General features: G+C 42.9%; 1 protein-coding gene across 3 annotated transcripts in view; it reads right to left on the reverse strand.

The window, feature by feature from the left end:
- Positions 1-26,603, reverse strand: part of TENM1 (teneurin transmembrane protein 1) — a 1,737,496-nt gene that overhangs the window by 373,801 nt on the left and 1,337,092 nt on the right. For all 3 annotated transcript variants that reach the window (XM_085608139.1, XM_085608140.1, XM_085608138.1), the window contains one exon: positions 21,299-21,442. In XM_085608139.1, the coding sequence (XP_085464265.1) occupies positions 21,299-21,442 (144 nt within the window). The remainder of the gene's footprint in view (positions 1-21,298; positions 21,443-26,603) is intronic.

Below are 26,603 nucleotides of genomic sequence, written 5' to 3' on the forward strand. Positions count from 1 at the left end.
ATTTAGAGGCCCTCGGCACATGTAGTACATTTTACCAGGGGCTTATAAGTACATGAAATATACCAATTGGGTATGAGCCAAGGTTAACATGTTTTAAGGAGAGAGCACTGGTTATCAGTGGTAGGGGCACAGAGCCCCAAAGTCAACAAAAACGATTTCAACAACAAGCAGGACAAGGAAGGCAAAAGGTTTGGGTTTGACCCTGCCGAGAGGGCCATTTCCGACATGCAATATCTGCTTACATATGTAGGATATGTGCACAACAATAGCCCAAGCTGAAATAGATGGTAGTAAAGCTAATAAAAGGCAGAAATTCTGAGACTCAGCCCAGTTGAACCCAATACATGTAAGGGAACACACACAAAATACAAATGAATAACAGAGAAAACAAGAATAACACATCTTAAGTGAAACATTTAACCTCTTCAGTGCCCCACCCTTTCCCCGCCCTGTGCCGGGCGTTGAATTAGCGGGCGGGGTTCATGACGAGACTATCTCGTCATGGGCACTGAAGGGGTTAAAAACAGGAACAGTAAATTGCACATCCGCTCGTTATTTGTTTTTTTGTTGTTTAGTGGTTATCTAGATTCTAAATACCATTATAAGGCTTCCTCAATTGCAGTAATTCGCTTACAGGCAATTGCAGATAAAAACTCTATGAAACTGAAGATCGGGTGAACAAGTATTACTGATAGGAGATGTAGAGATGTGTGACAGTAGGGCTGTTTGCTGACAGATCAACAGACAGTAAAATAAATAGTAATTTGCATGTGATAATGGGCCTGCATTCCAGCCCAGAGGTGGTAATTAATACATTAATTAAGTCTATCTGAGAATAAATTGGTGTGAAGTTGACAAACTTCCTTTCCATCAACTTCATTTTTTTTTAAAACGTTGGCAAAATCAGACCCTTCTAGAAGTTAGCATTTTTTAGATCATGTAAAAAGTCTTCCAAAATAAGTTTGGACGAGAATTCAATTTCACTGAAACATGTCTGAAGCTGACTAACTTTGGATCTACAAAAATATGCACAACATCGTAATGTGCACACCTCGACTGAAATTCACTCTGAATATTTATTTCTCATGATTTGACAACTAAAGCAAATAATCAAAAACCTTTTCACTTAGGTGTGTTTCAGGCAAAACTACATAATCTCTCAGTGCCTCATTCAATAAAGTATGCGTGATATAATTTAGATGGCCTTTAAAATTGGTAGAAAATTGGTCCTAACTTTTCTTTTCCTTGCTCGAGGTCCAAAAAGTTGACTGCAATATCAACTTTTATTTCAGTTTTTGAATGAACAGAAATGGGCATGGCAAGGGTTATTGCGAGCTCTTTGTACAAAATCTCTGATTTTAGCTGGCATGGGTGTGAGAAACAAATATCCTACTCCACACACTAAAAAACACACATATAACTCTGCTCTGGGGTAGTGCAAGTAGGACTGTTTGGCATTACTCCACAACTGATGTTTTGAAAGATCATGTCAAGTGTAGTGGTCAGTTTGGATCAGGAAGAAAGTCAAGAAGATGCTGCTGTTCGATGTGCCATTTTTTAAAATGTGCTTCGTGTGCCCTGGAAGTAGTGCCTAAGATGAGGAGGAAGAAATGGGGAGGTACCTCATTTTCCGCGCTAGCAGCTGATAGCTGGAATGCTCTTACCCTGTACCTGAGTGCAACTAAGGATGCGAGCTTCTTTAAGCGTAGCCTTAAAACCTGGCTTTTTAGACCATTCCCCATTTCCTAGTGGGAGCAGCGGTTAACAAACCTGTAGCGCTAAGACACTCTTGGAGTAGGTGCGCACTTTATAAGTTCCTTGATTTGATTTTGAGACTCCCACCGGAGCCGGTCCCTCTCCATTTCTCTAGCAATATCTATCTTTTCCTGGCTCCTTCCCCTTAACTGCGGTCATAGTGTCTCATTTTATACTAAGTGAGTGACCTGGAGCAGTATTTCCAGATATGCAGAATCGTCCGTCAGGACCAGAAACCCAAGCATATTTTAATCAATTAATACCCAGGTGCTGTTGACCTGGTTGTAGCCGCTGATCTGTCCTAGCAAACCTCAACAATCATCTACCACTAGAAGACTCCTTCAGCAGTGATCCTGCTGCTTGCCCCGAGCCCACGACGTTAACCCGAACATGAATACAATGCGAAGCATGCACATAAACCCATCCCATGTTATCCTTCCACCACAGCGTCATGTTGTACATGGCCTTACTCACAAGTTCTCTCACCACCATCATTATCAACATGCAATTTTAGGAACTGCAAGCAATCCTAGTTAGGGCACAAGGTTGCAAAAATATACCACTAGCAGTAACTGAAGATTGAGAACAACAGGGTCTTTAAAAAGTATCTAAACACAGAGAGGGAGTGGTTTCATTTTCGGGCATCAGGGAGGAGCGTAGTCAGGAGATGCATCTTGCAACATAATATTTAATCTTTATCCACCGTTTTACTCAAAATACTACCTTGTGCAGGACCTGAAATTCAAAAAATTGATATTTCCCTACACAATTGCCCTTAGGAAATCAAATTCCTTTCAGGCGCACCATTAGGCCTTATTAATATATCATACAATTTCATTATGTTTTTAACCTCCCAAAATTTTGTTTAGCTATTTCTTTCTCAAATAGTTCAGCCGGTGCCAGCAACAAAATCACCCATCATTGGATCTGCAAAAGGTTGCTCTAATTCAAGGTGGATTATTAGCTTTACTTTAGCAGCTCAATTTTATTGTGAGGGATCCACCATTAGTAGAATTAGGAAACAAATTGCATTTGCTCAGTGCGCTCTCCTATAAAATTGGGGTGAGCTAACAGAGTTGAGACCTCGGTGTATCGCTCAGTCATAGGGAAAAATAGCACAAGTGGCTGTCCTTTCACCTCCTCCAACTTTACGTTACGTTATAACCGTAGGACCCGGTGATGTTCATTTGAAATGTGCTTATTGGAAACCGGTTTAGAAGTATTTAATAATGTGAGCCATTACCTTGGAATCTAGCCCGCCTCTTAAAACATGAATATTTCCTCAGCTTTTGTAGCCTCTTTTTTGCACCCTCTGTATTCATAATTGGGCGGGGGCAATGGTAGCACCCATGAAATAGTAAACGAACATCCATCTTTGCATCGGACAGCGGGCCCAGGAACATTTGTGAATCCATGTGGTCAGGCCCTTGCTCTGTATAACTGTGCATAGGCAAAGTCCAGAAGTCCAAGCAAAGATATGGTGAACCTTTGCCATGTAGAGGGATCAGCACAACCCTTTTTGAAAGATGGTGCAGGCTGCAGTCCCTGTTCACTAAGCCCGTCTTTCTAGGGTGGGCCGGGTCCCTTCATAAATAGAGGCAGGTGATGCTTCTTCACAGAATGCAGCGAATTTGGAAAGGTTATGAGTAGGGCCAGGTGACATTTCAATCACGCTGGCATAATTGGTGTATTTTCGGGAATATCATGTATCACTGTTACTCCACATTCCTCAAATGTTGCCATGTCACATAATTAAGCCACATTTTTGGAAAAATAACACAACAGGAGCGTGGGAACCATATAAATAACATTAATGCCAGAAAGCACGCAGCTGTCATTCACAGTACCTTTGTTTTTGGTGTTTGTTTTAGTGCAAGTAAGAGGGGGGGGGGCCGGGGGGGATTTCGAGAGACGACCACAATGTAATTTTCCCTTGTGGTCATCTTTCGAAATCCCTTCCCCCTCTCCCCCCCGCCGGCCTCACTGTTCTTACCTGCAGCGGCCGCGGCTGCACAAAAGCATCTGCGTGTTCAAAGGGGTTGCAAGGACCATTTCGCATTAAAATATAGCGCTAATTGCCATATTTACATTTCACGGAATTTCGTGTACATACATTTCCTCAGATTTCGCACGTCCCCCGTTATGAAGCCATCGCGAACTATTAAGACATCTTGTTCAGGAAATTTATGTTGCGGACTGCGCTTCCTTTCCCTGCAACCAATCACCAAATCCCATCTTACACTTCATGCTAAAAAATGTCATGGACCACCGAGAATTAGCGCATTATTGGTTATTATTAGAGGGTTACCAAAGGATTTTTGGGATCAGCCACTGCGCCTGTGACACTTTTTTGGTCCTAATCATTGTAATAAGATGGGTAAAACGACAAAACAACTAACAAAAAGTATCTTTCTTCTTGTACCCATCCTTCAGTTTTTGTAATCGCTAGCTTGAGACCTTCCTTGGCTTTTTGAATATACACGCGAGACATCTCTGGACAAAGGGACAGTGATCTTTCTAAAAGCCTGACGCTGAAATGATGGAAATGTGCTCTTCGTCTGAGAAGAAAAGCTCCTCTCTGGACAGAAACAGTGGACCTGTAACTCTGTCACTAATCTATTTTATTTGCATAGTTAATAAAATCCAGTGCATAATAACTGTAGCTTTGTCACTAGTTTCTGGTCTGAGCCAACACACATCAAAAAGACAATAGAATGGCTCAGAGGTGTGAAGAGATGCAGTCTGCACAGGACTCCTGGAGACCGCGAGCAGACATCTTTTGAGGCAGAGATACATCATACAAGCCTGGAATATTTAATGTGATGGTGAAATGGATCCAGCGCCGAGAGTCCTTGGAGTAAAGCGCCAATAAACGCACTGCGTAAACCCGCAGTAAGACCGGCAGCGGCCATTATCAGACACATCATTAATGGTGAATTAACAGTGAAGTCCCCTGTGGCAGCTCATAACACCACATGCATTTACTCTCCTCACTTGCCGGCATGATCTATTCACATGCACGAGGTCCACAAAATAAAATGTACCATGGACTCTCTGAAGAAGTTTCACTGGCGGGAAACTGCAGCACAACGCGTCGCTGCAGACATCAAAACTCGCAGCAGGGGGCTGGGCTGATGGAGGTCGGGTCTCTTTGTGCTTAATGTCACAAGCTGACATTTGTGGGAAAAGCCAATCATTACAAACATACGCAGCGGTTATAAAATAACGGGCTGTTTTAAATGTCAAACTATTTCAATTCAAATTTCAAAATGGGAGCTGCTGATAATTCCGCCACTGCGCCTGACCTTTTGTTCCCGCGGAATCGACTCAGGCCTACCATGGAAAACAAAGAAACTTCTGAGGCCCTCTTGTTTTGATACTGAAATTGCCTCGCGCCTGATATGAGCTATCCAGGCTTCTGTGGCCAAAGGCTGAGGGGGCTATCTGTGCTCGCAGCGACTCGGCTCGGGAATGCGGCCTATATATTGCTTGATACTATGGGGAATAACCTTGCCACCAGTTCTCAAGATATTGTTCCCAGACAAGGTTTTCAACTGAGGCGACGTAAACTAGATACTTATTGCAGGAAGTGGTGGCTTCTCATATTAAAGCAGCATACATATTTCAGAGGCCAGGGACTTGGCAAGTAAGTGGCATACAAGGCACATAGATACTGCTACAAGCGCGTGACAGTTTTTATTATGCCCCTCCAAAGGTCACTGTAGGAAAAGCCGCCACAGTCCCAATTCCCATTGGCTCATTAGCCACACAGATCTAGTGCTGTCCTCCATAAGGAAAACATATTCGCTCCAGCGCCTAGCCTTAAAGCGGGCATCTGGCAATTGACGTCATAATGCATCGTGAAACCCAAGATGACGTCATCAAACAGGGCAACATTCTAGAACGCTGATTGCTGATTGTTGAAGATGCAGGGCTGGGTGAAGAGAACAGTATTCTTTGTATTCACTGGATACCACCTTTAAAGTCAACACTCTCATACACACAGGTTACATTCAATGACCCTCTCTCTGGTCAGTTGCGCCAGACGTGTGAATTACTTACTCCAGCAGTAAAAAAAGTTCACAAACTAAAATAAACTTGGTAAATCAGAGTGGCAGGTGCCCCAGCGCCGGCGTCTCCTACACTGGCTTGCAGCAGCAACATTCATTTGTGTTTTCCAGTGTGCCTGCTGAGAACACTGAAGGCCATGGAGGATGTGACTGCTGGGGTTCACTTTCATGCAGGTAGAGCGGAAAGACATCTCTGGTGTGAAGGGCTTTGCATTGTCACCCAGTGCAAACGTGCAGTCCAGACAAGGTTTGGAGCCGTGCTCAAACAACCTTCTCGTTCTGGCTTAAAAGTACTTATTTGAATGTATTTGAAAAGGTGGACTCGCTAACAGGAATGCTTTAAGTAGAATCACGTGTACATAGTAATTAAAACAGGTTTCCTAATATCATGGAGAGAAAATGGGTCGTTGCAAGTGAAACAAGCATTTGCAATGCAATAGGTCTCGCAGTTACGAGAGTTTCAGCTATTGGCATTGTAAATAACAATGCCTGTTATTTATGTTTTTAAAAAAAAAAAAATAAATAAACGGCATTATTATTTGCAATGTCAATAGCTCAAATTCGCGTTAATGCGAGACTTTTTGCATTGCAAATGCTTGTTTATTTACGGTAGTTGCCACTGAATTTTATCTTGTGAATTTAGAGGTCAAATAATTCATGGTGTGCACATTGAAAGGAGCATGAGGAGTGCATGGGTGCAGGTATAACCAGCAGCAAGAAGGAACTCGTGGTCCAGCTGTATACAATGTTAGTGAGGCTTCACCTGGAGTACTCAATTACAGCAGGACAGAGGTCTGTCTGATGCGAGGACCCGACATTCTATATCCTTGCTGGTACTGGTGAGGCTCATGAGACTGAACAGACACAGATATTTTAATTAAAAGCATACTGACCTAAAGAGGAACTGAAGCCAAGTATGAAAAACACGTGTGACAACAGGCGAAGTTCAGTGAGGAAAGGAGAAAGACGGCCGAAGCTGAAGCCCCTCTGCCAGCACAGTGTCCTCGAGGACACTACAGGATGGCGGCACAAGATATGGCCCGACCTACGGCAAGCCAGAGGTGGGTCAGCAGCAGAAGAAAGAAGCTCGACTTGGCCCGACCTATGGCAAGCCAGAGGTTGGTCAGCAGCAGCAGCAAGAAGCTTGACTCTGGGAAAATCGAGAACGGGATGTGAGCAAGAAAGAAGTTCGGTGGGATTATATTTACATAAGGCAGAGTGAAGTTCCCTCCTAATTCTGATTTATAAACATATATTCCCAGCATAGGTTTTATTTTAAATGCAGTGTTACGATGCATGAGCGCCAAACATTGGTTGATTGAGTCTTGGTGTCACGAACAACTGCGTAAGATCCTGATGGGTGCTGCACAGTTGATGAGGCGAGAAATACGCCTCTGCTAAGAATAAAGCTCTAGAAAGACCTTGAAAACAGAGGTGCCCGAGTCAGCACAGGTGACTTTCCCACACTGTTAGATCTCTGGACACCGTCGACTAAGGTGGACATTCAGGTGCTGCTACAGGATTTATGAAAGACATCTCTGCTTGCTCCAAACAAGACAAGCCCGGCGGAGCGTGGCGCGCGCGCTTGACGGGGGCGGGGGAGCCAGTCCAGGCGGGGGAGCGGACCCTTTGAAGTAGGATGCCAAACGGATTGCATGGCAGCACGATGCACGTGACTGTGTGCGTGCTCGCCATGCAATCCGCTCTTAAGTTAGGAGAGTTCACAAACTCACAGGGCATTCTAGCCTTGAAAGTACCACTTCTGTCCACTTTTAGGCCCTGGGCGTATATTTGGTCATATGAAAATCTCTGTGAGAGTAAATCATTTTATGAAACCCAAACCAAGATTTGCACATGTGAACTAAACTTACACTTGTAAATGCTTTGCGAATAGCGCCTATACTAATTTGACTCTCAAAAGACTTTGCAGAGGTCATCTATTAGAAAAAAACAAATGTCCAGACATTAATCTAGTGCTTTTTATATGCTCATCATTATGGCAAACCTGAGTACTGGCAGGCAGTGAGAAGAAGTGATATGTCCAAGAATTAACAGCGTGATTATGTGAAAACAGTCAGTATTTAAAGGGTCATCAGTTGGCAACACAGGCACTATACCACAAGTGTAATCTGTGTTTATTTACAGTAACATTTTATGAAACCGAGTGCATGCCTAAAAGAAGCAAAACTAGAAAAACAAATCATAAAATGCTTCCTCGGAAAGTGAGAAAGAGTGCAATAGTACAATTGTAAGAATTGTATAGCCTTAACTCAGTTATAATTAGAACGCTTGTCGGATAAAAGTGCTGGCATATGCAGAGCTCTAGAGTGAATATTACGCTGGCATAACAGAGCATCTGCATATGCAGAGACTGAATATTCAGCGACCGGAAACAGAGTTCTGGTAAGTACAGTATAATCAGAAAGGTGGAAATATCAGAGCTTTGCTGGAACACAAACGAGCCGTGGTGTAAACTGAGAATCTAATAGCAGAGGTTTAATGTAATGACAACTCTGCCAAAATGTGTCACCTCCGTGCATGGCAAGTGTTCAGTTGAAACCTAAAAATGATTATAGGTATAGCTTGGATATCTCCTCTCACTTAATGAGTACCCACACCATACTTCTCGCTTTATTTAAATAACCTCGCAGGCAACCTGGTAAAAATGAAGATAGAATCTAATCTTCCTTGGGCTCTTGCAGCGTGTTGACTGGATTGTATTAACAATAGCCATTTCAAAGAGTACTTCATAAAAAACTAGAACTTGCAAAGCAAATAGGTCTGGCATTCAAGTTCCACCCTTTGGGCTTAGATCAGGCTTGATTTGTTTTGCTGGACTTTTGTAAAAATGTATTCGAGGGGTATCTGCCAGGGCCTCTACAATATATAAAAATAAATAAACATCATCTAAACCCACAATTGTTCTTGGTCTCAAAAAGCACACATTGCCATGGAAGGCCTTGGCAATGGAGGGACCTACATGGTGTGTGGACGTGCTTATTGTGAAAGAGAGGAACGCCATCACTCACAGTGAAAATATCCAATGACTGAAGTGGGCTTAACAAGAGTTCCTTGCTGTATGCAGTAACAGGAGGAAGAAAATGTAAAGGACACACAACAGATCAACGGATGAAGAGGCTTGCTGAAATCCTCTGTAAGTACATTGTATAATTCTAGTAAAAACAAAAGGTCTTGGCGAAGGCTAAAAACATCTTTCAGGATACAAATAAAGTAAAACACACACAGAAATGTTACCACGATATTGTTTGTCCTGGCAATAGCATGCATGTTTTTGCCAAACCCATAACCCGAAAACTAAATGTCTCAATAAAGACTTTTTTGAGCCCATTTCGAAATGAAGATTTATTATTTTTGTTTCAGTTTCTTTTACTAAAAGAGTCCATGACTTTTAAAAGTATATTTGGTTACGCAGCTTTGCTGTCATACCTCGAATGCTCAGACCAGTTTTCAATCTGGTTCTGCTAATTTCAGAGTTACATCCCAAACAGAACAGTTCGCAGCATTGTAGAAAAAAGCACTTCAAGAAAAAAAGTCACAAAGCGAGTGCCGCGTTCCCGCAAAAATTCAAATTCAGGGGCAGGGGTGAGTGGGGAGAGAAGGGGCGGAGGGTGAGTTATGGTTCCATGCTCCGTCAGGTCCTGGCCTCTCTGCTGATCCCGTCCACAAAGGAGCAATATATATTACCCGACGTGGTGACATTTCGGTGTTTGTATGTGGGAACTGGACGGAGGCAAGCACTCACTTAGCAGCCACCGTCTTCATGGTCACCGGAGCCTAGGTGAAATTTCATTAAGCATGTGTTGGTAGCAAAAGCCTTATTTATACAATTTTTACCCTCTTCTGTGCTAGAATAAAAAGTTGCGTTAGATTTCTGAAAACCTCGTCTTTTAAGTCACTTTCACACTGGGTAAGTTTTATATCATAAATATCTGCAGAGTTTTCTGGCCGCATGAGAGGGAAGAATAAAAGTGTCGCACCTTTTATTCCACAGAACGCATTAGGTCATCAAGAAGGGGTCACGCATGGGTTAGCCAACAGAGAGGAGTTTGTCGCCCCCCACTCACCTCGGATGAGATGCAGCCTCCGCCGCAGGTAGCTCTCGAAGGAGGTGTAGTCGCTGTACACCGTGTTCATGCCCACGCTGAGGCTACGTAGTGTAATGTCTAGTGAGAACGGCGTTAATGCTAGTTTGCAAAGCATACTACCAAGGGTTCTCTGAAGTTGTTGCAGCAGTTTCTTTAAAGCAGTCTTTCACATTTAACTGACTCATGTGGTCTATGGCTGCGCTGCTTCACCCGACTGCAATCTCTGGCGAGTTTTCTTGTTTAAATGCAAACATGTCTGTATGAACGCGCTATTTAGGAAGAGGTCGAAAAAAGAGTTCTGACTCAACACATTCCTTGGCAAGGCAAGTGCGAACGCTACATAATACCCATAGACAAAACTAATATGTACTTTCGAAACGGAGAATGCTATGCGAAGAAAGGCATCTGAATAAACCAAAATGAAATTAAGAACAGCGAAACTCCATGCACGCATAGGCGAGAAAAAAAACAAGCTTTGGCTGCGCGAAACGCGATGGGGGGCGGGGAGAATGAATAAGCATTGGACGCTCGAGAAGCGATGGTGGGGGCGTGGGGGAGAGAAGCGGGAGTACTGATAAACTGGTGTGAAATAGCAGCAGGGAAGGGGGCGGAGAGGGGCTACGAGGGAGAACGACGTAAGGCCATATGGCTGCTTTGTGCGCGTGCACGCCTCGTGCACTGTAGCTCTATGCCAGGGGAAGCACTTTCAAAAACCTACTTACAAAATGTCTCTAAGAGACAGCTTTCGCTGTCTCAGCGAGACCTAAAAACAGCAGACATACACAGAGTAATTTAGAAAATGAAATCTGTCTGTTAGAAATTGAAAGTTGAACCCAAAGCAGCAGGGCAGGAATGACGAGAGTATCAGGGCACTGTATGGGGCATATTTACAAGGAGTTAACGCCACCAGAACGTCACTTTTCTGACGCTCTTAAGGCATTAAGGCCTTCGCCTTATTTACAAGGCATTGTTAGGTCACTTAATGTAGCTTCACGCCCCCTTGTAAATAATGCCCCTATTCACGCAGCACTTAGGGTCGGGTGGCACGGGCAATGGGTGTTGCAGAGGGCGTTCCACCACAACACTCAATGCTTTTTGACTCTGCCCCATATTTACAAGGTATGGGGCATCGCAAAAAATACCACCAGAGAATACCTGGTCTTAAGCATGCGATACAAGAAGAAATGTTTCATTTCTCCTCGTATTTTGCTCTTTCCATGTGTGCTGCATTCTGCAACATACATAGAAACAGCAAATCGCCTGTAAAGATTGTTTATATGCAGGAAGGTGTCCCTTCCTGCACATACACAATCACCCTTACAACCTAAGCACCCTAGCAAAATGGTGCTAAGGTGCCTGCGCGGGTACTAGGTAGCTTCCTTAGCACCAGCACTAGGGGAAACGCAGGAGTGCGCTGCATTCTTGTAAATACGGCGAAATTCTGCATTTTGAAACTGTCATGAGTGTGGCGTAACACCATGCTTCACCAGTTTCTTGTAAATATGCCCCTTTGTTTCCATTGCTTCCTTATTTTGACGCCCGTTTTCCTGTGCCACTATTCTTCCAGCGCACCTTTCTCTCATAGTGCCCTGGAAACCTTGGTTATAGGGAAGCTAGCGGTTCCATGTTGAAATCTGATGAAGAAACATCCAGGTCCTGACACATTGCTCCATTGCCAGATTTCATCCTCACGGAAAATGTCGAAGTTCAAAAATGGGAAAAGGCGCCAATGTGTGCCTGATGAAGACTAGACTTCGATCACTGTGGTTTTCAGGTTTGTTCTAGTTACAGCTTTTAGCAGCAACTTTAGAGCTCCATCGGGAAAGGACCATTGACATAGCAATCCCTGGAGAGCTCTGCTCGACCGCAGCGTCAGGCTTTAACCTGTGGGCAGATTTTGACTCACAGAAAAAAACGAATTGTCAGTAAAAAACTCTTGACCGTGGCGAACGGCTAGGCCTTGGCCAACCTGACTCTTTAGCCAGTTAATTTTAGGGGTGCGTATCAACCACAACATAAAGTAAGCAGTGGCAATTGTTTAATTTTCTAGAAAAAAACATTTGAATGACCCCATTAACATTTGTTGAGCTGTACAGTGGCAACCATCATTGGTTGACACAGAAGACCTCAGAAAAAAACGATTGTTTCAGTACAAAGCCCCACAAATTGAACAAAACCATATAACTACTCAAATAGATGCTGAAGAAGACCACTCAAATCAGTGAGATGCACTCTTCCTAGTGGAACAACAATTATCCAGATATCTAGATATGCTTTGAAAATAAGCTAAACAAAAATACACAACATCCTGAAAAGTTGAAATAAGAACATTAGATAAGATGAGTATTACTAAGGAGTTAATAAACAAACAAAAACAAGTAATAACTAAATATATTCTCACTAACCAATGACTGGAGAATGAATAATGGCGACACAGAGAGACCTGGAAAGTAGATTTCTCAATGATATGGTTTGGGTCTTGACAAAAACCAGACACGCTTCCTTGTTCACTGCCACAAATTTGAGGGATGCCAAAAATTCTTCAATGCAGAATTTACTCAAAGGAGCGCTAACTCTTTAAAGAAAAAAGACGAATACAGCAACTGCTTTGTGGTTGGGGAAAGCCCAGTGTTGGCAGAAAAAAGCCCGAATACCCCATTGACTGAAGTCACCAGGGGCAGCAGTTGATGCCAGTGGATTACCCTTTGGCACCACTGGCACTGCCCTTGCAACCTTAAGTCTGAGACCACAATGGATGTGTTAGACCTTACAGCTTTAGGGTGCTCTTCCCCCCAAATTTTTGCCTTCTTCCTTCTTCCTCCACTGTTCTGAGCTCATTTTTGCTGGCATTAGGACTCTGCGTACGTTACCACTGCTAAACAGTGCTAAAGTGTATGTGCTCTCTCCCCTAAACATGTTAATGTTGGCTTATACACAATTGGCATATTTAATTTAGTCCCCAGTAAAGTGCACTACATATTCCCAGGGTCTGTAAATTAAATGCTGATAGTGGGCAAGCAGCACTGTTTGTGCCACCCATTCGAGTAGCCCTCTAACCATGTCTCAGGTCTGCCAATACCGGGTTGTGTGTGTAGTGTACACTGCCATTTCCACCTGGCAAAATAAACCTTTTGAGAGGCACAAAACCTCCTTGTTTATAAATATAAGTCACCCCTAAGGTAGGCCCTGAACAACCCAGAGGATAGTGTGCAATGTATTTAAAAGGCATGACATGTACTTTTCAGTTTTACATGTTCTGGTAGTGAAAAACTCTTAAATTCGTTTTTTATTGCTGCAAGGCCTAATAGCTCCCATACAATAACATTGGGATTACCGTATTACATTTTATAACTGTAATTTCCAAATTGTTTTGGTGTCTCTGGAATCCTAATTTCAAATCCTAATTTATGGCGAAGTCAGATTTTAATTTACAATTCTGAGAATGCCACTTTTACAAAGGTGGTATTTTCTTGCTGTAGCCATTTGGTTCCAGCGCCTGTTGCTGATTACATGACTGAGTGTAGATGGCAGTTGGGCTTTGTGTATTCCTCCTGGACAGCCACACACAATGGAAGCTTAGCTGCATCTCAATGGGCCATCTCTGGCAAGATGGGAGGGAGTTGCTGGGTACAGTGTCACTTACACCTGATTAGGCTGTGTCCTGTCCACACAAAAAGGACTGCATACTCCCAGTAGTGAGTCTGGAGCCAGGGCAGGAAGGGAAGGCATCTGTGCACTTCAAAGTCATGTCTTTGAAATGTCCCCCAATTCAAAGGCACCAAAGAGCATAAATACTGGACCTCAGGCACCACCACGTCAGTACGCTTCTGGACCTGTGGATACTCTGCCAGGAGGAAGGACTTCTGTGTTGCAGAAAGGACTACCACTGTGAAGTACTATTGCCTTGCTGTGCTGACCAGCTGCCTGCAGACATCTTGCCTGGGGAGGAAGAATTGTACCTGGAGCCCATCTTGAACCCAGACTCCAGAGTCACTTAAAGTGCTAGTCTGCTGGACTCCTGATCTGAGCCTCAGAGACATGAGGCTCCCGATAGCTCCTAGACCAGTCTTCAACAAGTTCCTGACCCCCAAGAGGCACCTTTATGGTCCTGGGCCCTTGGTGTGGTTCTCGAGCTCTTAATGTCAAGTTTTTCGGCTCTTCATGACTACGAACGGGCCCATTCACACCGAAACTGCGCAGCTCATGCCGGAAATCAACAGGAGCCACTGCAAGTTTGTCTCTTCACACAGCAAGCTTTGTCCGCCCATATGGATCGCCACCGCAAGGCTCCAGCACAGCCGTCCACAACGCCTGGCCTGGTTTTTGCACCACACTGATCATCGCCTGTGACGCTAGCCTTGCTCCCTGAGAACTTCCTTCCTGCAAACAGGACTCATGACACAAAACTTGAGAAGGTAAAACTTTAGCTGGCCTTATGTAGGACTGTAAATGACCGCGCTTTATTGCAGTTGGCCTGAACTTTTGACTTTTAACTGGTCTACGACCAGATATCCGCGGTTGGGACTGTCTTTTTGCAGGTGCCATTTTACAATGTATTCTTTAAATAATCATATCTCTGGTTCTACTGATTGGATTCCTGTCATTTTGGTCTTGTTTTATTTATTACATGTTGCTTTATTTTTATAACCTGGTGTGGGAACTTTCTGTGTGGTGTTTTCAATGTGTTTCTGTTTCAAGTTTTGCACAACTACTTTATACATTGCCTCTTAAGTTAAGTCTGACTGCTCTGGCCCACTAGTAGCATTTAATGTAGATTTAGAGGCCATGGGCACATGTTGTGTGCCTTTACAAGGAACTTACAAGTAAATTAAATATGGCAATCAGGTTTAAGCCAAAGTTACCATGTTTTAGGGAAAGAGCACAAGCGTGTTAGCAGGCCAGCAAAAACGTAGTCAGCAAAAACAGGAGGTCCGAAGGCAAAACATTAGGGGGAATCCATGCCAAGGATGGCAGGTCTAACAGTAGACTTGGACAATGTCATACGGTCGATCACAGGTAGAGACAGCCCTACCGCACTGTCAGGTCTCAGATTCCTGGCCAAAACCCTCAGTAGACTCCTCTTTCAGGACTCATCTAGCCCTCGCCTTATTCTACCCGCTGCCTATGCACACCATCCAGGCCTCACAAAGACATCAGGGAGAGTGATCCCACCAAAAGGACTTGAGGAGCTGCTGCCCAGAAATGGAAAGAGAAAATGGGCATGTCTTTTCCAGCTAAAAATACCAGCAAATAGAAATACGAGGAAAACTACCAAAATGTATTCTAGTCTAGTTAACGCTGTCATTATTCTCACACATTAGTTGCAGTGCTCATTTGATAATCGAGTCATAGGTGTTTTTCCGTTTGTGTAGTGGCAACACGTTTTACAGGCCCCTGATTTCTGCTTTTCCAGACTTGGACAAGGTGACCAATGGAAATTATTTGTCTTTTTCCATAGATTTCTGGGTACTAAAGGCAGTTTGCTACTATTGTTTATGGCCCTATACGTCAGCTGGAGCCCGTGGTATGATGTTTTTTCTGCTGTTGGTGGATGCCAATTCAGTTCAGTTCAATTCAGTTCTGCCCAATTGGATGGCCCTAAATTCGGAATCGGTAGGGGAGCTTGGACTGCCCGCGAGGGGGGTGTAGCTTGAACTTCTGCTCCTGTCATTGAACTGCTACTTCCCATGCTTTCCCTCAAAGTATACCTGAGGGAACTTTGCAATGTTATTTCAGCACTTTATGGTGGCTGGTTGGTAAATGTGTGGGGAATAAAATAGACTCGGACTCTGCCTTAGCAATTTTTCATTTATATTTAAAGCCTCTGTTTTTTTTACATGTGTGATTTCACTTCCTATGTTGTCATCAAGAGCAAATGTCACATGGCATCACTTCCTGTAACATCATAACAGCGTGCAAGGTCACTTCCAGTATCCCCGGCATATTTGTGAATGGAATAATTGCCAGCTTAAGTCCAAAACAGGGCATAAAAGAGCCGTACCTAAAACTTTTAGAATACAAGTGAACAACTGCATGGCTGATTTTTTTCACGCCTGCGCGCCATAACGGTAAGTTGATGACGGTGAGCGAGATGTGGCGTTCCCATGAGCGATTTAAGGTCACTAGGAGGACATCCGTTGAGATTTTTCCAACGCGGGCGATCGTGACTGTTAGTAGTCAGAAGGCTGCCCCCCGAGTAGAAAATCCACTCGAGAGATAGCAAAATCAACTCAAGCAAGCAGCTGCGCCTTCTGGCACACTGAATGGTGCTGTTCGCGCTGATTGATGTCAGATGATGTCACAATTGACGGCATTTGGTGGCCAGAAAAAGAGAGGGGAGTGAGCAGAAGGAGAAAAAGATAGAAGGAGAGAAAGAGTGAGGGAGGAGCACGAGAGAAGCACCTATCGGGAGTGAGGGGCAGGAAAAAGGGAGAGGAAGTGGGAGAGGAGGTGAAGAAAAGTGGACGAAGAGGGAGAGACAAAGGTAGTGAGCATGCAAGAGGGCGGGGCGAACCACTCTTCCTGAAGGCAAGCATTGTATTAAGAGTTAGAGTCTTTTGTTCAAAAAGTAACGTTTTCTAAATGTAAATGTAAATGTCAAGGTACTTATAGAGCGCACTGTCACCAGATGGCCACCTTGCGGTGTCGCCTTTGCGGTTTCCTGGCGCTGATACTCATACCGCTGTGGAACCCCTCCTGGCTTTCCCTGTGAAGTGTTCACTCCTGGGCACCCCCAGGGTGAAGCCAGGCATCCTTAGCGCTGTAGGGGCCGGTGTGGAGGTTAAGCAAGCTATTGCCCAGAGTTGCAGCGTGGGGCCCGTGATTAGAATAGGCACCGAGGTGAGAATAGACAGGTCCGAGGAAATTGAGCCCGAGCCCCGCCGAGGCGGGAATCGAACCCTGGTCCCTGGCCAGAACTCTGCTTCAGGGTCTGCCGCTCTAACCATTGAGCCACACTCCTCCACGATGTAGAAACCCTACTTCCGGGTTCAGCGTTCTCCTCCAGTCTGCTCTCAGAACACAATTCAGGTTTTCACTCCGCTGGTTGAACTCCATGTCGATCAGGATCATACAGTAGATGGCGCACTGAAAGTGGCTTTAAATGCATTTATTTTCAGGCGCACAGTTCTCTAAAGCATGCAGCCGCCTAGAAACCCATGAATTGCCCTATGCGGTTCCAATATATTTCTGTATTTCACTCTGAGCATATATTGATTGTTGTATCGATGGGAGATTTGAGAAGCCCTTTCAAACTTGAAATGGGAGCGAGTCTTGCACAGCATTTACAGAGCCAGACAATCCATTAAAGCAGCGCTTTGTCTTTAAGCTTCAATTATTTGCCTGTGTGAAATAAATAAGAGGTTACAAGCTCACCACAATGTGGTTTTCAGCTTCCATTCCTGTATTGGCACACAGAAAAGTTTATTTCGAGGCTTGATTCTTTCTTGTTGGAGCAAAATCTGAAGCACATACTCTAAACATGGAATAAAGATTAAAATACCTCAGCTATTTATTATATATTGCTTCATACCGCACTTCTGCTCTTATAAGAGATGCAAAAGGTGTTGCTGTAAAAGGTGACCAGATTTTCAGAACAACAAAAAACGGGACACACGTTGACATATCTATCTATCTATCTATCTATCTATCTATCTATCTATCTATCTATCTATCTATCTATCTATCTATCTATCTATCTATCTATCTATCTATCTATCTATCTATCCGTCTGTCTGTCTGTCTATCTATCTATCTATCTATCCGTCTGTCTGTCTGTCTAGATCTATCTATCTATCTATCTATCTATCTATCTATCTATCTATCTATCTATCTATCTATCTATCTATCTATCTATCTATCTATCTATCTGTCTCTATCTATCTATCTATCTATCTATCTGTCTGTCTGTCTGTCTGTCTGTCTGTCTGTCTGTCTAGATCTATCTATCTATCTATCTATCTATCTATCTATCTATCTATCTATCTATCTATCTATCTATCTATCTATCTATCTATCTATCTATCTATCTGTCTATCTGTCTGTCTGTCTGTCTGTCTGTCTGTCTGTCTGTCTGTCTAGATCTATCTGTCTATCTATCTATCTATCTATCTGTCTGTCTGTCTGTCTGTCTGTCTGTCTGTCTGTCTGTCTGTCTGTCTATCTATCTATCTATCTATCTATCTGTCTGTCTGTCTGTCTGTCTGTCTGTCTGTCTGTCTGTCTGTCTGTCTGTCTAGATCTATCTATCTATCTATCTATCTATCTATCTATCTATCTATCTATCTATCTATCTATCTATCTATCTATCTATCTGTCTGTCTGTCTGTCTGTCTGTCTGTCTGTCTCTTTAGATCTATCTATCTGTCTGTCTGTCTGTCTGTCTGTCTGTCTGTCTATCTATCTATCTGTCTGTCTGTCTGTCTGTCTGTCTGTCTAGATCTATCTATCTATCTATCTATCTATCTATCTATCTATCTATCTATCTATCTATCTATCTATCTATCTATCTATCTATCTATCTATCTATCTATCTATCTATCTATCTATCTATCTATCTATCTATCTATCTATCTATCTATCTATCTATCTATCTATCTGTCTGTCTGTCTGTCTATGTATACATATATGTATATATGTTGTCTCTGTAGGACTTCCTCCTCCGCCATGCTGGGGTGTTTTCCAAGGACAGGTTTGTGATCCCGGCCTTGGGGCATGGGCTCTGGACTCACCCCTCATTACATCCTGCTGTGCTGCCTGAATGAGGTCAGGCAACACATCAGGAGACTCTTTTAAACAAGTGAACTAGGTCCCTGCTGTGATGAGAGTGCTGGTGTGCACGTGAGCCTTCACAGCACAGTGATAAATGTGTGTGACCTCAAAATCGGGACGTGCATTTGTTTTTGTAAAAAGTGTTGTGATGCTGGGACAGTCCTCGGAACCCCGGGACTGGCCAGTCTAATTCGGGACGCCTGGTCCCCATATGCTGTGGCCCAAATCAATGGTACTCACTTTAATGGTCTTTAAAGGATGCGCAACTATGTGTTCCTTGTTTAGAACTGAACAATTAGCACACAACAATGAAGTGAGAAAGTGCTTTACAGTCTGAAACAAAATCTTTGGGCCCGATTCACAATTTATTTTGTTATGAGTAGGTGTGACATGCTTCTGTACTTTTCCTAATTTACTAAATTCCAGGAGTAAGGCAGGAGTACTCTTGGCTAGCCATGAGCACGACAACATCTTTGTGACTCAGGCCTTCTGCATGCTCTGGACAGCCATTTCTGGTAATATAGAGATAATACACCTGCTCCTCCTGAGACATATAGTGTAGACAGGGCTCTTTAGTGCCTATATTTATGGCTACATTTTCAGTTGTAGACCTTGACTGCTATTGTTAACTCCTTCGTCCCCTCTCGATCTCCTTGATCAGGACTCTTTATCGTCCAGACAGTGCCCCCGTTCCTTCCTCCTCCAGCACTGGTATGCCTCAAAGCTCTGTTGAATATCATTAGGTAAACAGCAAAACGAATTTCGTAATTTAGTAAAGACCTTAACCCAATGTGAAATGGATTGACTAGTAGAAAGAAGCTCGACCCCAAATGTAATACCCAACAGAACCACATTTTCTATTATGGAACAACTAGGTCAATTGTTCGAGAAGGCCCCAATAGATCACATGTTTTGTTTAATTCATGAATGTCCTTGATTTCAATCTACAAGAGGTGTAACATTTTTTTAAATTTGTGACCTGAGGATAAACCCTCACTGGATTTTTAAGGCACGTCAACTTTCATGCTGAGTTTCCTGCCTCTATGCCTGATTAAACAATCATGAATAAATCTAATAGGTTTCGCCTAGGTCAGAAGCATGGCTGTGCCGCTTGGCTGAAAGTAAAGATAGAAAAAAATCGCTATGACGTGGCCAGTGCCGGTGCTGATTCACAGCGCTTTTTTAATGTCCTGGTGAGCAAGCAAGCACATGGGAAGGGTTGGTGGAATAGGATCAGTGATGATGGGGAGCGGGTGGGGTAAAGGGGGCAGCAACGCAGAGAATGAGTGGGTGGGAGTGGAAATAAGAACCACGGAGAAGGGGATGTGGAAAGGGAGGGGAAGAAGAAATAGTAGCTCAATCACAGCAAGAGCAGCAGTTGACTAGTAATCACAACAAATCAATCTGTGCTTGGTCCATGCTCCAGAGAAAGAAAAGGAAATGCCGGCAGGCACATGCTGGTCAATTATGAGGCAACAAAGAAGAGTGATAATGAAGCCAAAAAATGGTAAGCATTTGGTGGATTCCAAGCCCTTTATTGTAAACCATACCTCTTGCTGCGACTGCACATGCGCTGTCGGCAGGCAAAACCAGAAAAGCGGTTGGTTGAAACAATATGAAATCTACACACAGTCTTACAACCCTGCATTGCATAAATTGGCAACTTTCATGGAGTTCATAAAGAATATCAAACATACTTCAAGCAATCTGCAGCATACTTGTATTTTTTTCTATATGTGAAACATGTTTCTCAATGGAGGAATGTCTTTCTCTGGACCCCCTTCGATTTGGGAGGTATTCCCTTCCCATTCCCACCCTGAAAATACATGTACTCCTTCCACTAACAGAAATACATCTACAACTGCTGTCAGGGTGGGGCAAATGAGGAGTAGGATTTTGCCCTGGTCGATTAGGTGTGCAAGTAGTTTGGTGAAGTTGGTTCTCTTTGTCCAAATATATGATCAGGTGAAGATGGAAGGAAAACCTTTAATGCTCAGTAAGATCATATGTTGCCAACTTTTTTACTGGTGTAACAAAAAAATAACAGCAAATTATTCTTGCATGTCTCTTTCTCTATGTCTAATAGGGAATATAGTAAAAAAGACACTATTTTTAGGTCTTATTCAAACGGAACACTGTGGCAGCATCACGGGAAAATGAGACTGACATTTTTAGACATAAGTATACATAAGTATAATCATGACTACTGACACTGTAGGATTCGTCCTCGTGGCATGCTTTACATATGCTTTCCATATTTTGGTGCCACGATACATGGGGATGGCTTGGTACTTGGGATTTTCAGGGCAAACACAGGATTGTTGGGAGAAGTAGGACCATTGATGTTCAATTTGGTGGTGTTTGAATCCGCTCTAATCTAATTTCTATGGCACCATTTAATGACATATATTCTACCACAAATGTGGCACAAATATACAAGCTCCCTCTTCTGTTATCTAATCACAGAAAAAATAGTGCAGTCTCCACCAATTTTTGTCCTGATGCAAAACTTTGTAAGATGTCTTTTATATGTGAACAGCGCCTCACTTGGCAACCCCTGAAACTGCAGAGCATCCCTAACTCCGCCGCAACACTTACCGCTTTGTGGATTCAGGATATGATGCTGACTTAAAGACCAGCCTCCCAGGTTTGAGGCATCCATTTCGAACCCCTGCAAAGTTACTGTCCTTTTCTCCCACAATATGAAGTCAGGACATGGCTCATATTCATATCCCACGGACACTGAAAATGAACAAATGAAAAAATAATTCAGCATTGTTTTGCATAAAATATGTGTCTATCAAACAAGTTATGTATGTTAGATTAATTTAAGGTAAAAGAGTTGCTATAGCTTCTGCTATATACTTTGAATCACATCCTAAAAACATATTGGGAAAAGAAACCACCAGCTAGGCCCACATTACAAATGGCGCTGTGCAATACCGAATTTTGAGAGGCCAATGTTACAGCTAAAGGCTGTCAAACCAAGGATAAAATGCACATTCTGGCATTTGATTTTCATGGCGATGGTTGAAATGTTTATCATAAAAAACATGAAAGTCACTTTATTCAGGAATTGTTCTGGGTGTAATAATAAACAACACTAGTGTAATCTCCAGTTAATTTAGATTGTTGCATTTAATATATTTTATAAAACACCATATTCAATCCAAACGGGCTTTTTAAGGGTGCCCAACAGTAACTAAAGTTGGAATGGATTATAAAAACAAAAAAGGCAATTTACTACAGTAGACATGAAACTATATTCAGAGTAAATTTGTAATAATTTTGTAATCTTTTTAGAATTGCAGAAGTAACTGCATCAGCCATTTTTGAATTTAGTAAATTTAACAGGTGTAAATTGACGCATGCATAAATGTGTTTTCCAGGTGCAAATGCACTTAATGACTTTGTAATTATTTTTTCTTCATAAAAATATGTTTTTCAATGAACCCCATTTTCCTTTGTCCTCACCAATTGTGTTTGTCTCCCCTCTCCATTTTCATCCTGGACACAGATATACCTATGCCCTTCACAGTGGTGAGTCTCCAGCCATACCCTGGGTTGAAAGGTGTCTGCCAAAGGTTTGTAGATATCCACTAGCTTGCAGAGAACCCAGTCCTAGAGCACTCAAAATCCACTCCTTGGAGAAAATTTACTCACTCGTATTAGATAACACTGGTGTAACATCAGATTTGATCAATTTAACTCACAATTTATATTTTACAGAAACAAAATGTGACTTTGTTGTCCTAAATGAAGGGATGTATTACTTTTGAATTAACTGGTGCCTTCAAAGATAGTCAAGTTTGTATTCAACCTATTTTTGTTCTTCTGTCCCGCTTGTCCTCAAACCCTGAAACTCAAATTTAAGTCATCCACACACGGCTGAAGTTAGGGAAGTTACTACCCTGCGAGCTAATGGATTCGTCTCACTTAATTACTTAAAAATATATAACGAGGCTCAAGGAATCAGTTGTGATGCTGTTTAGGAGAAATCCTAAATTGGCCACACCCATAAATAAGAAAGAGTAGCCTTGAAAAAAGGGAAACAGTGAGAACACTGCGGTCTGAACCACGTGTGCTCTGACTATGCAAGCTCGACCGTGCTTGCCTTAACCACGCATATGCCGTAGCAGTGCGCGGTCTAGCTGCTGGAAGATGGAAGTGGGGGGGCGGGGCAGTGTAACTTATGGGGCAGGGTTTTAGGCCTTAGGGCAGTGGGAAGGGAATGGGTAGTTGGGTTAGTGTTTCGGGCAGGGGGTTGGGGTAGGTTTTAGGGCAGTGGAAGGGGTGGGGTAGTTTAAGGGACAGTGATGGGGGGCGGGGTAGTGTACAAGAAAGTGGCAGGGCTTAAGGCCTTAGAGCAGTGGGAGAGGAATGATTAGATGGCGTAGTTTTTAGGGCTGGAGAGACGGGATAAGTTTTAGGGCAGTGGAAAGAGGTGGGGTAGTTTAAGGGACAGCGCTGGGGCGGGGAAGTGGGGACCTTAGCCACGCATACCCCTTTAACATTCATGCCTACACAACAAAATTTCATGGTAAAGGCATGCTTGGTAAAGGAATGCGTGGTTAAGACACATTAGTGGTTTGGGCTGCTTGGCACAGGCACGTGTAGTTTAACCATGCGTGCTTCTATCACACAACCCTTAAAAAAGCATTCAGTAATATAAAACATGCGTTTCCCTGTATATCCAAATATGTAAATTGCTAACATAACATGTTGATACAAAGTGAATTTAAAGTGAAACTGTATTGCTAATTTCTATGCCACCCCTCCCCCATTTTACTGACTAGGCAAGGCCCCTGCTGCTAGGATGGAGGCCTGCAAATAATGTCATGGCTAGTCCGAGGTAGGATGAGCAAACCTCCGATTGCACCTAAAAGGAACTGAGGTACCACTAAACATTTACTCATCCATGGAGGTTGTTTGATAATCCAATATATCTTATCCTGATTCCCTAATCAATACGTGCGCTAGTTCAGAGCATCCGCCATCCCGCTCGCGTTTTGCGCTCGCTCACCAATATTAAAGCCATTTATAGCAGTAAACGAGTTTTGCTACCCTATGTCTTTTCACAGAAAATGTCATTAATGAGAACTTGGATTCCTGTCTTAAATCAATTTTCATTTATTAAAGCAATAAACTGAAATTTTCACACATGTTGATGATTGGCTGAGACAGGCCGGTGGATAACGAAGGTATTTGCAGATTTTATCAAATGTCTGAAGTCAATACTTTGGCAAAACTGGGTCAGGCCCTCACAGAATACCAATGAATACCACCATTAGGAGGCTGCATGGCTGCCTGGGAACTCTTGTACATGCTTGCTCTATTTTTGTTGACAGTAATTCCTTCCTCTTTCTCAAACTATTTGCACTTTTAAGACATTATTTTGAATTATGGAGCTTGCTGGAACATATTCAAAATGTTTATATCGAATTATTTTCACTGCAGCGAAGGGTGCAATAAAAGTCACAGATCTGACAGACTATTTTGCACTTCTGAAAATGAATTTCAGCAACCCAGTATGTCACAGAATAAAATTATGTTTCTGTAATGCTAATATGTCCTTATAAACCTACCATGCAATGCTCAACTACACGTAGCCAAAATCACAATTCAAACTTCACAAGTGTGCCATGTTATCATTGATAAAAACAAAATCGGTCATTTTTGTGACATTTTGCAATTAAGATTATTTGTTGTTCATTTTAGGATTTATTCGTTATTCCCCAGTACATATAACACTCAGTTTTATAAACACACCTGTCATAACCTGTACATTTCCTTATAATGTAAGCAGGTTTGTTACATTAGATCTTAATCATTATTGAATGTGTGCGAGATTCATTTAAAGGCAGGAACACTGCCCCTATGTAATTTAAGAAAAACGTTCAGAGGAAGCCTCACTACAAGAGGGCAAAATGAGTTAAATGACCAGTGGCGGCCCCTCCGCTAAGGCAGAGGAGCATCGCCCCACTACTTTTTAGCAGTGAAATAAAGGGAAAATAAAATGATAATAACTCGCATTATTATCATTTTATTTTCTCCTGCTTCAGTTAGGGGAGGAGTGGTAGCACTCTCCTGAGTGAGCAATGACTGTTCTCCACGCAGGCTGCATTACAGCCTGCGTGGAGAACATGCCCAGGCTCCCAGTCAGTGTCTGAGCACCTAAACATGGCGCTCAGACCAATCACAATGCTGCTAAGGCAGCGTTGTGATTGGCTGACTGGGAGTCTGTGTGTGTTTCCTGTTCAGGAAAGTGAGGGAGGACTACGGAGGAGAGACGCGGCGAAGAAGCGGCAGAAGGTACGTTTTTATTTTATTTTTTAATACCTGCTTCCAAGGGTCCTGCCCCACTCCCTCCCCACTACCTCTGATCCGTGATGGCCAGCACGGTAAATGGCATTCTATGTAAAGAATTATTCCAGAAACCATTCAACTATTTACTATTATTTTTTATTTATGAAACTTACTTTATTATTGCCTGTGGGCAGGGGGGAGAGGCGAGAAGCTGAGCCAGGAGGAAATCACTGACAGGGCGGCATCTTTATGGCTTCCACTCTGCAAGTCAAGGTGGGTCAAACTCTGTTGCAAAAGTTCACTTTAATCCACTATCACAGGGTCATATTAGCAAATATTCTATCTGTACATCTTTCACCATTGCAGAATGGAAGGCTGTGAAACACATTTTTCTGGGCGATTCTTTCACACACTTATGGTGGGCCATTCCTGGGATAGAAATGCAGATCCAACTGAGGAGCTTGAATATGATTCTTGCTTTTCCCAGGACCCATATGCATTGTTTAGGGCATGTGTTTCTTGATAACAGTGACCAGAGTGCCAGTAATGTGTCAGTCTTGCTCCAATTAGGTGGTCAGGAAGACCTCATAGAGGTCATTGGTATAGTCCAACTTAAGAGTTTGCGAGAAAGCTCACAACGGTATCATGAATACATGATGTGATTTAAAGGAGAATGGGTCTTTTCTCAGCAAAGACTCACTAGCCATCCTTTTAAGATGGGTGTCCATGCTTGAGTATTAGTCAAAGAAAAAAAACAGTCTCCTGTCTTATAGTATATGATATTTAGATAGCAAGAAGGGATGATGGCATGGGACTCTGAGAAGGCGCAGCCCTAGGAGTAGTGCTTCGTATTCAGCTCCATTCCATGTCATCATCTAACCTTTCCTAAAGTGCAGTCCATCACACTGCATCACGTGGAAAGAGTCAAAATAAACACACGAGGCCCTGTCATCGAGCAGCATTTTATGCAATCAGCACAGGTGTGAGAGAGGAACAAATGCACTTCAGCAAAAGGGGAAGGTAGGACATAAAGAGGAATTTTGCAATTTCAACTCAGAGAATGGACTAAATCATTGGAGTGTTGGTCCAGAAGTACAGAAGTCATAACCTGATTCAAGAGAGTGTCCTTCACGTTAGAGTCAATTGTGTCTGAAGGAATAGGCAAGGATAGAGAATTATTGTTGGAGAAAGAAAAGGGGTTGCCCTGACAGATGAGGTGATATGACCTTTTCAAGATGATGAGCAGATAACTCTCTGAAGGATTCTGGATTGAGAGAAGGGGCCTGCAATGGGAATAGAGTTAACAGAGGTCATGTGCTAGGCAGGAAGCTCATTGAATCATTGAGTTAGAATGGTTTCCTTGAAAGCCATGGGCGAATATTCGAAGGTGAATGAGGCAATGAGGGTGGCCAATGTGTCTCACTCTCCCCTCCACCGAATCAATATTATAGTTGCAATCAGGACATTTTTAAAAACAGGGAAACAAACTTTAATCCTGTTTCTATTTTGAGCCAATACAAGTATAATAATTCAGCACAGCTTTCACCTGGAATGTGAATCCTGTTCAGCACTACAGGCTTATCATGAAACACTCCAG

This window comes from Triturus cristatus, chromosome 5_2, assembly GCF_964204655.1.
Source record: "Triturus cristatus chromosome 5_2, aTriCri1.1, whole genome shotgun sequence".
NCBI lineage: Eukaryota > Metazoa > Chordata > Amphibia > Caudata > Salamandridae > Triturus > Triturus cristatus.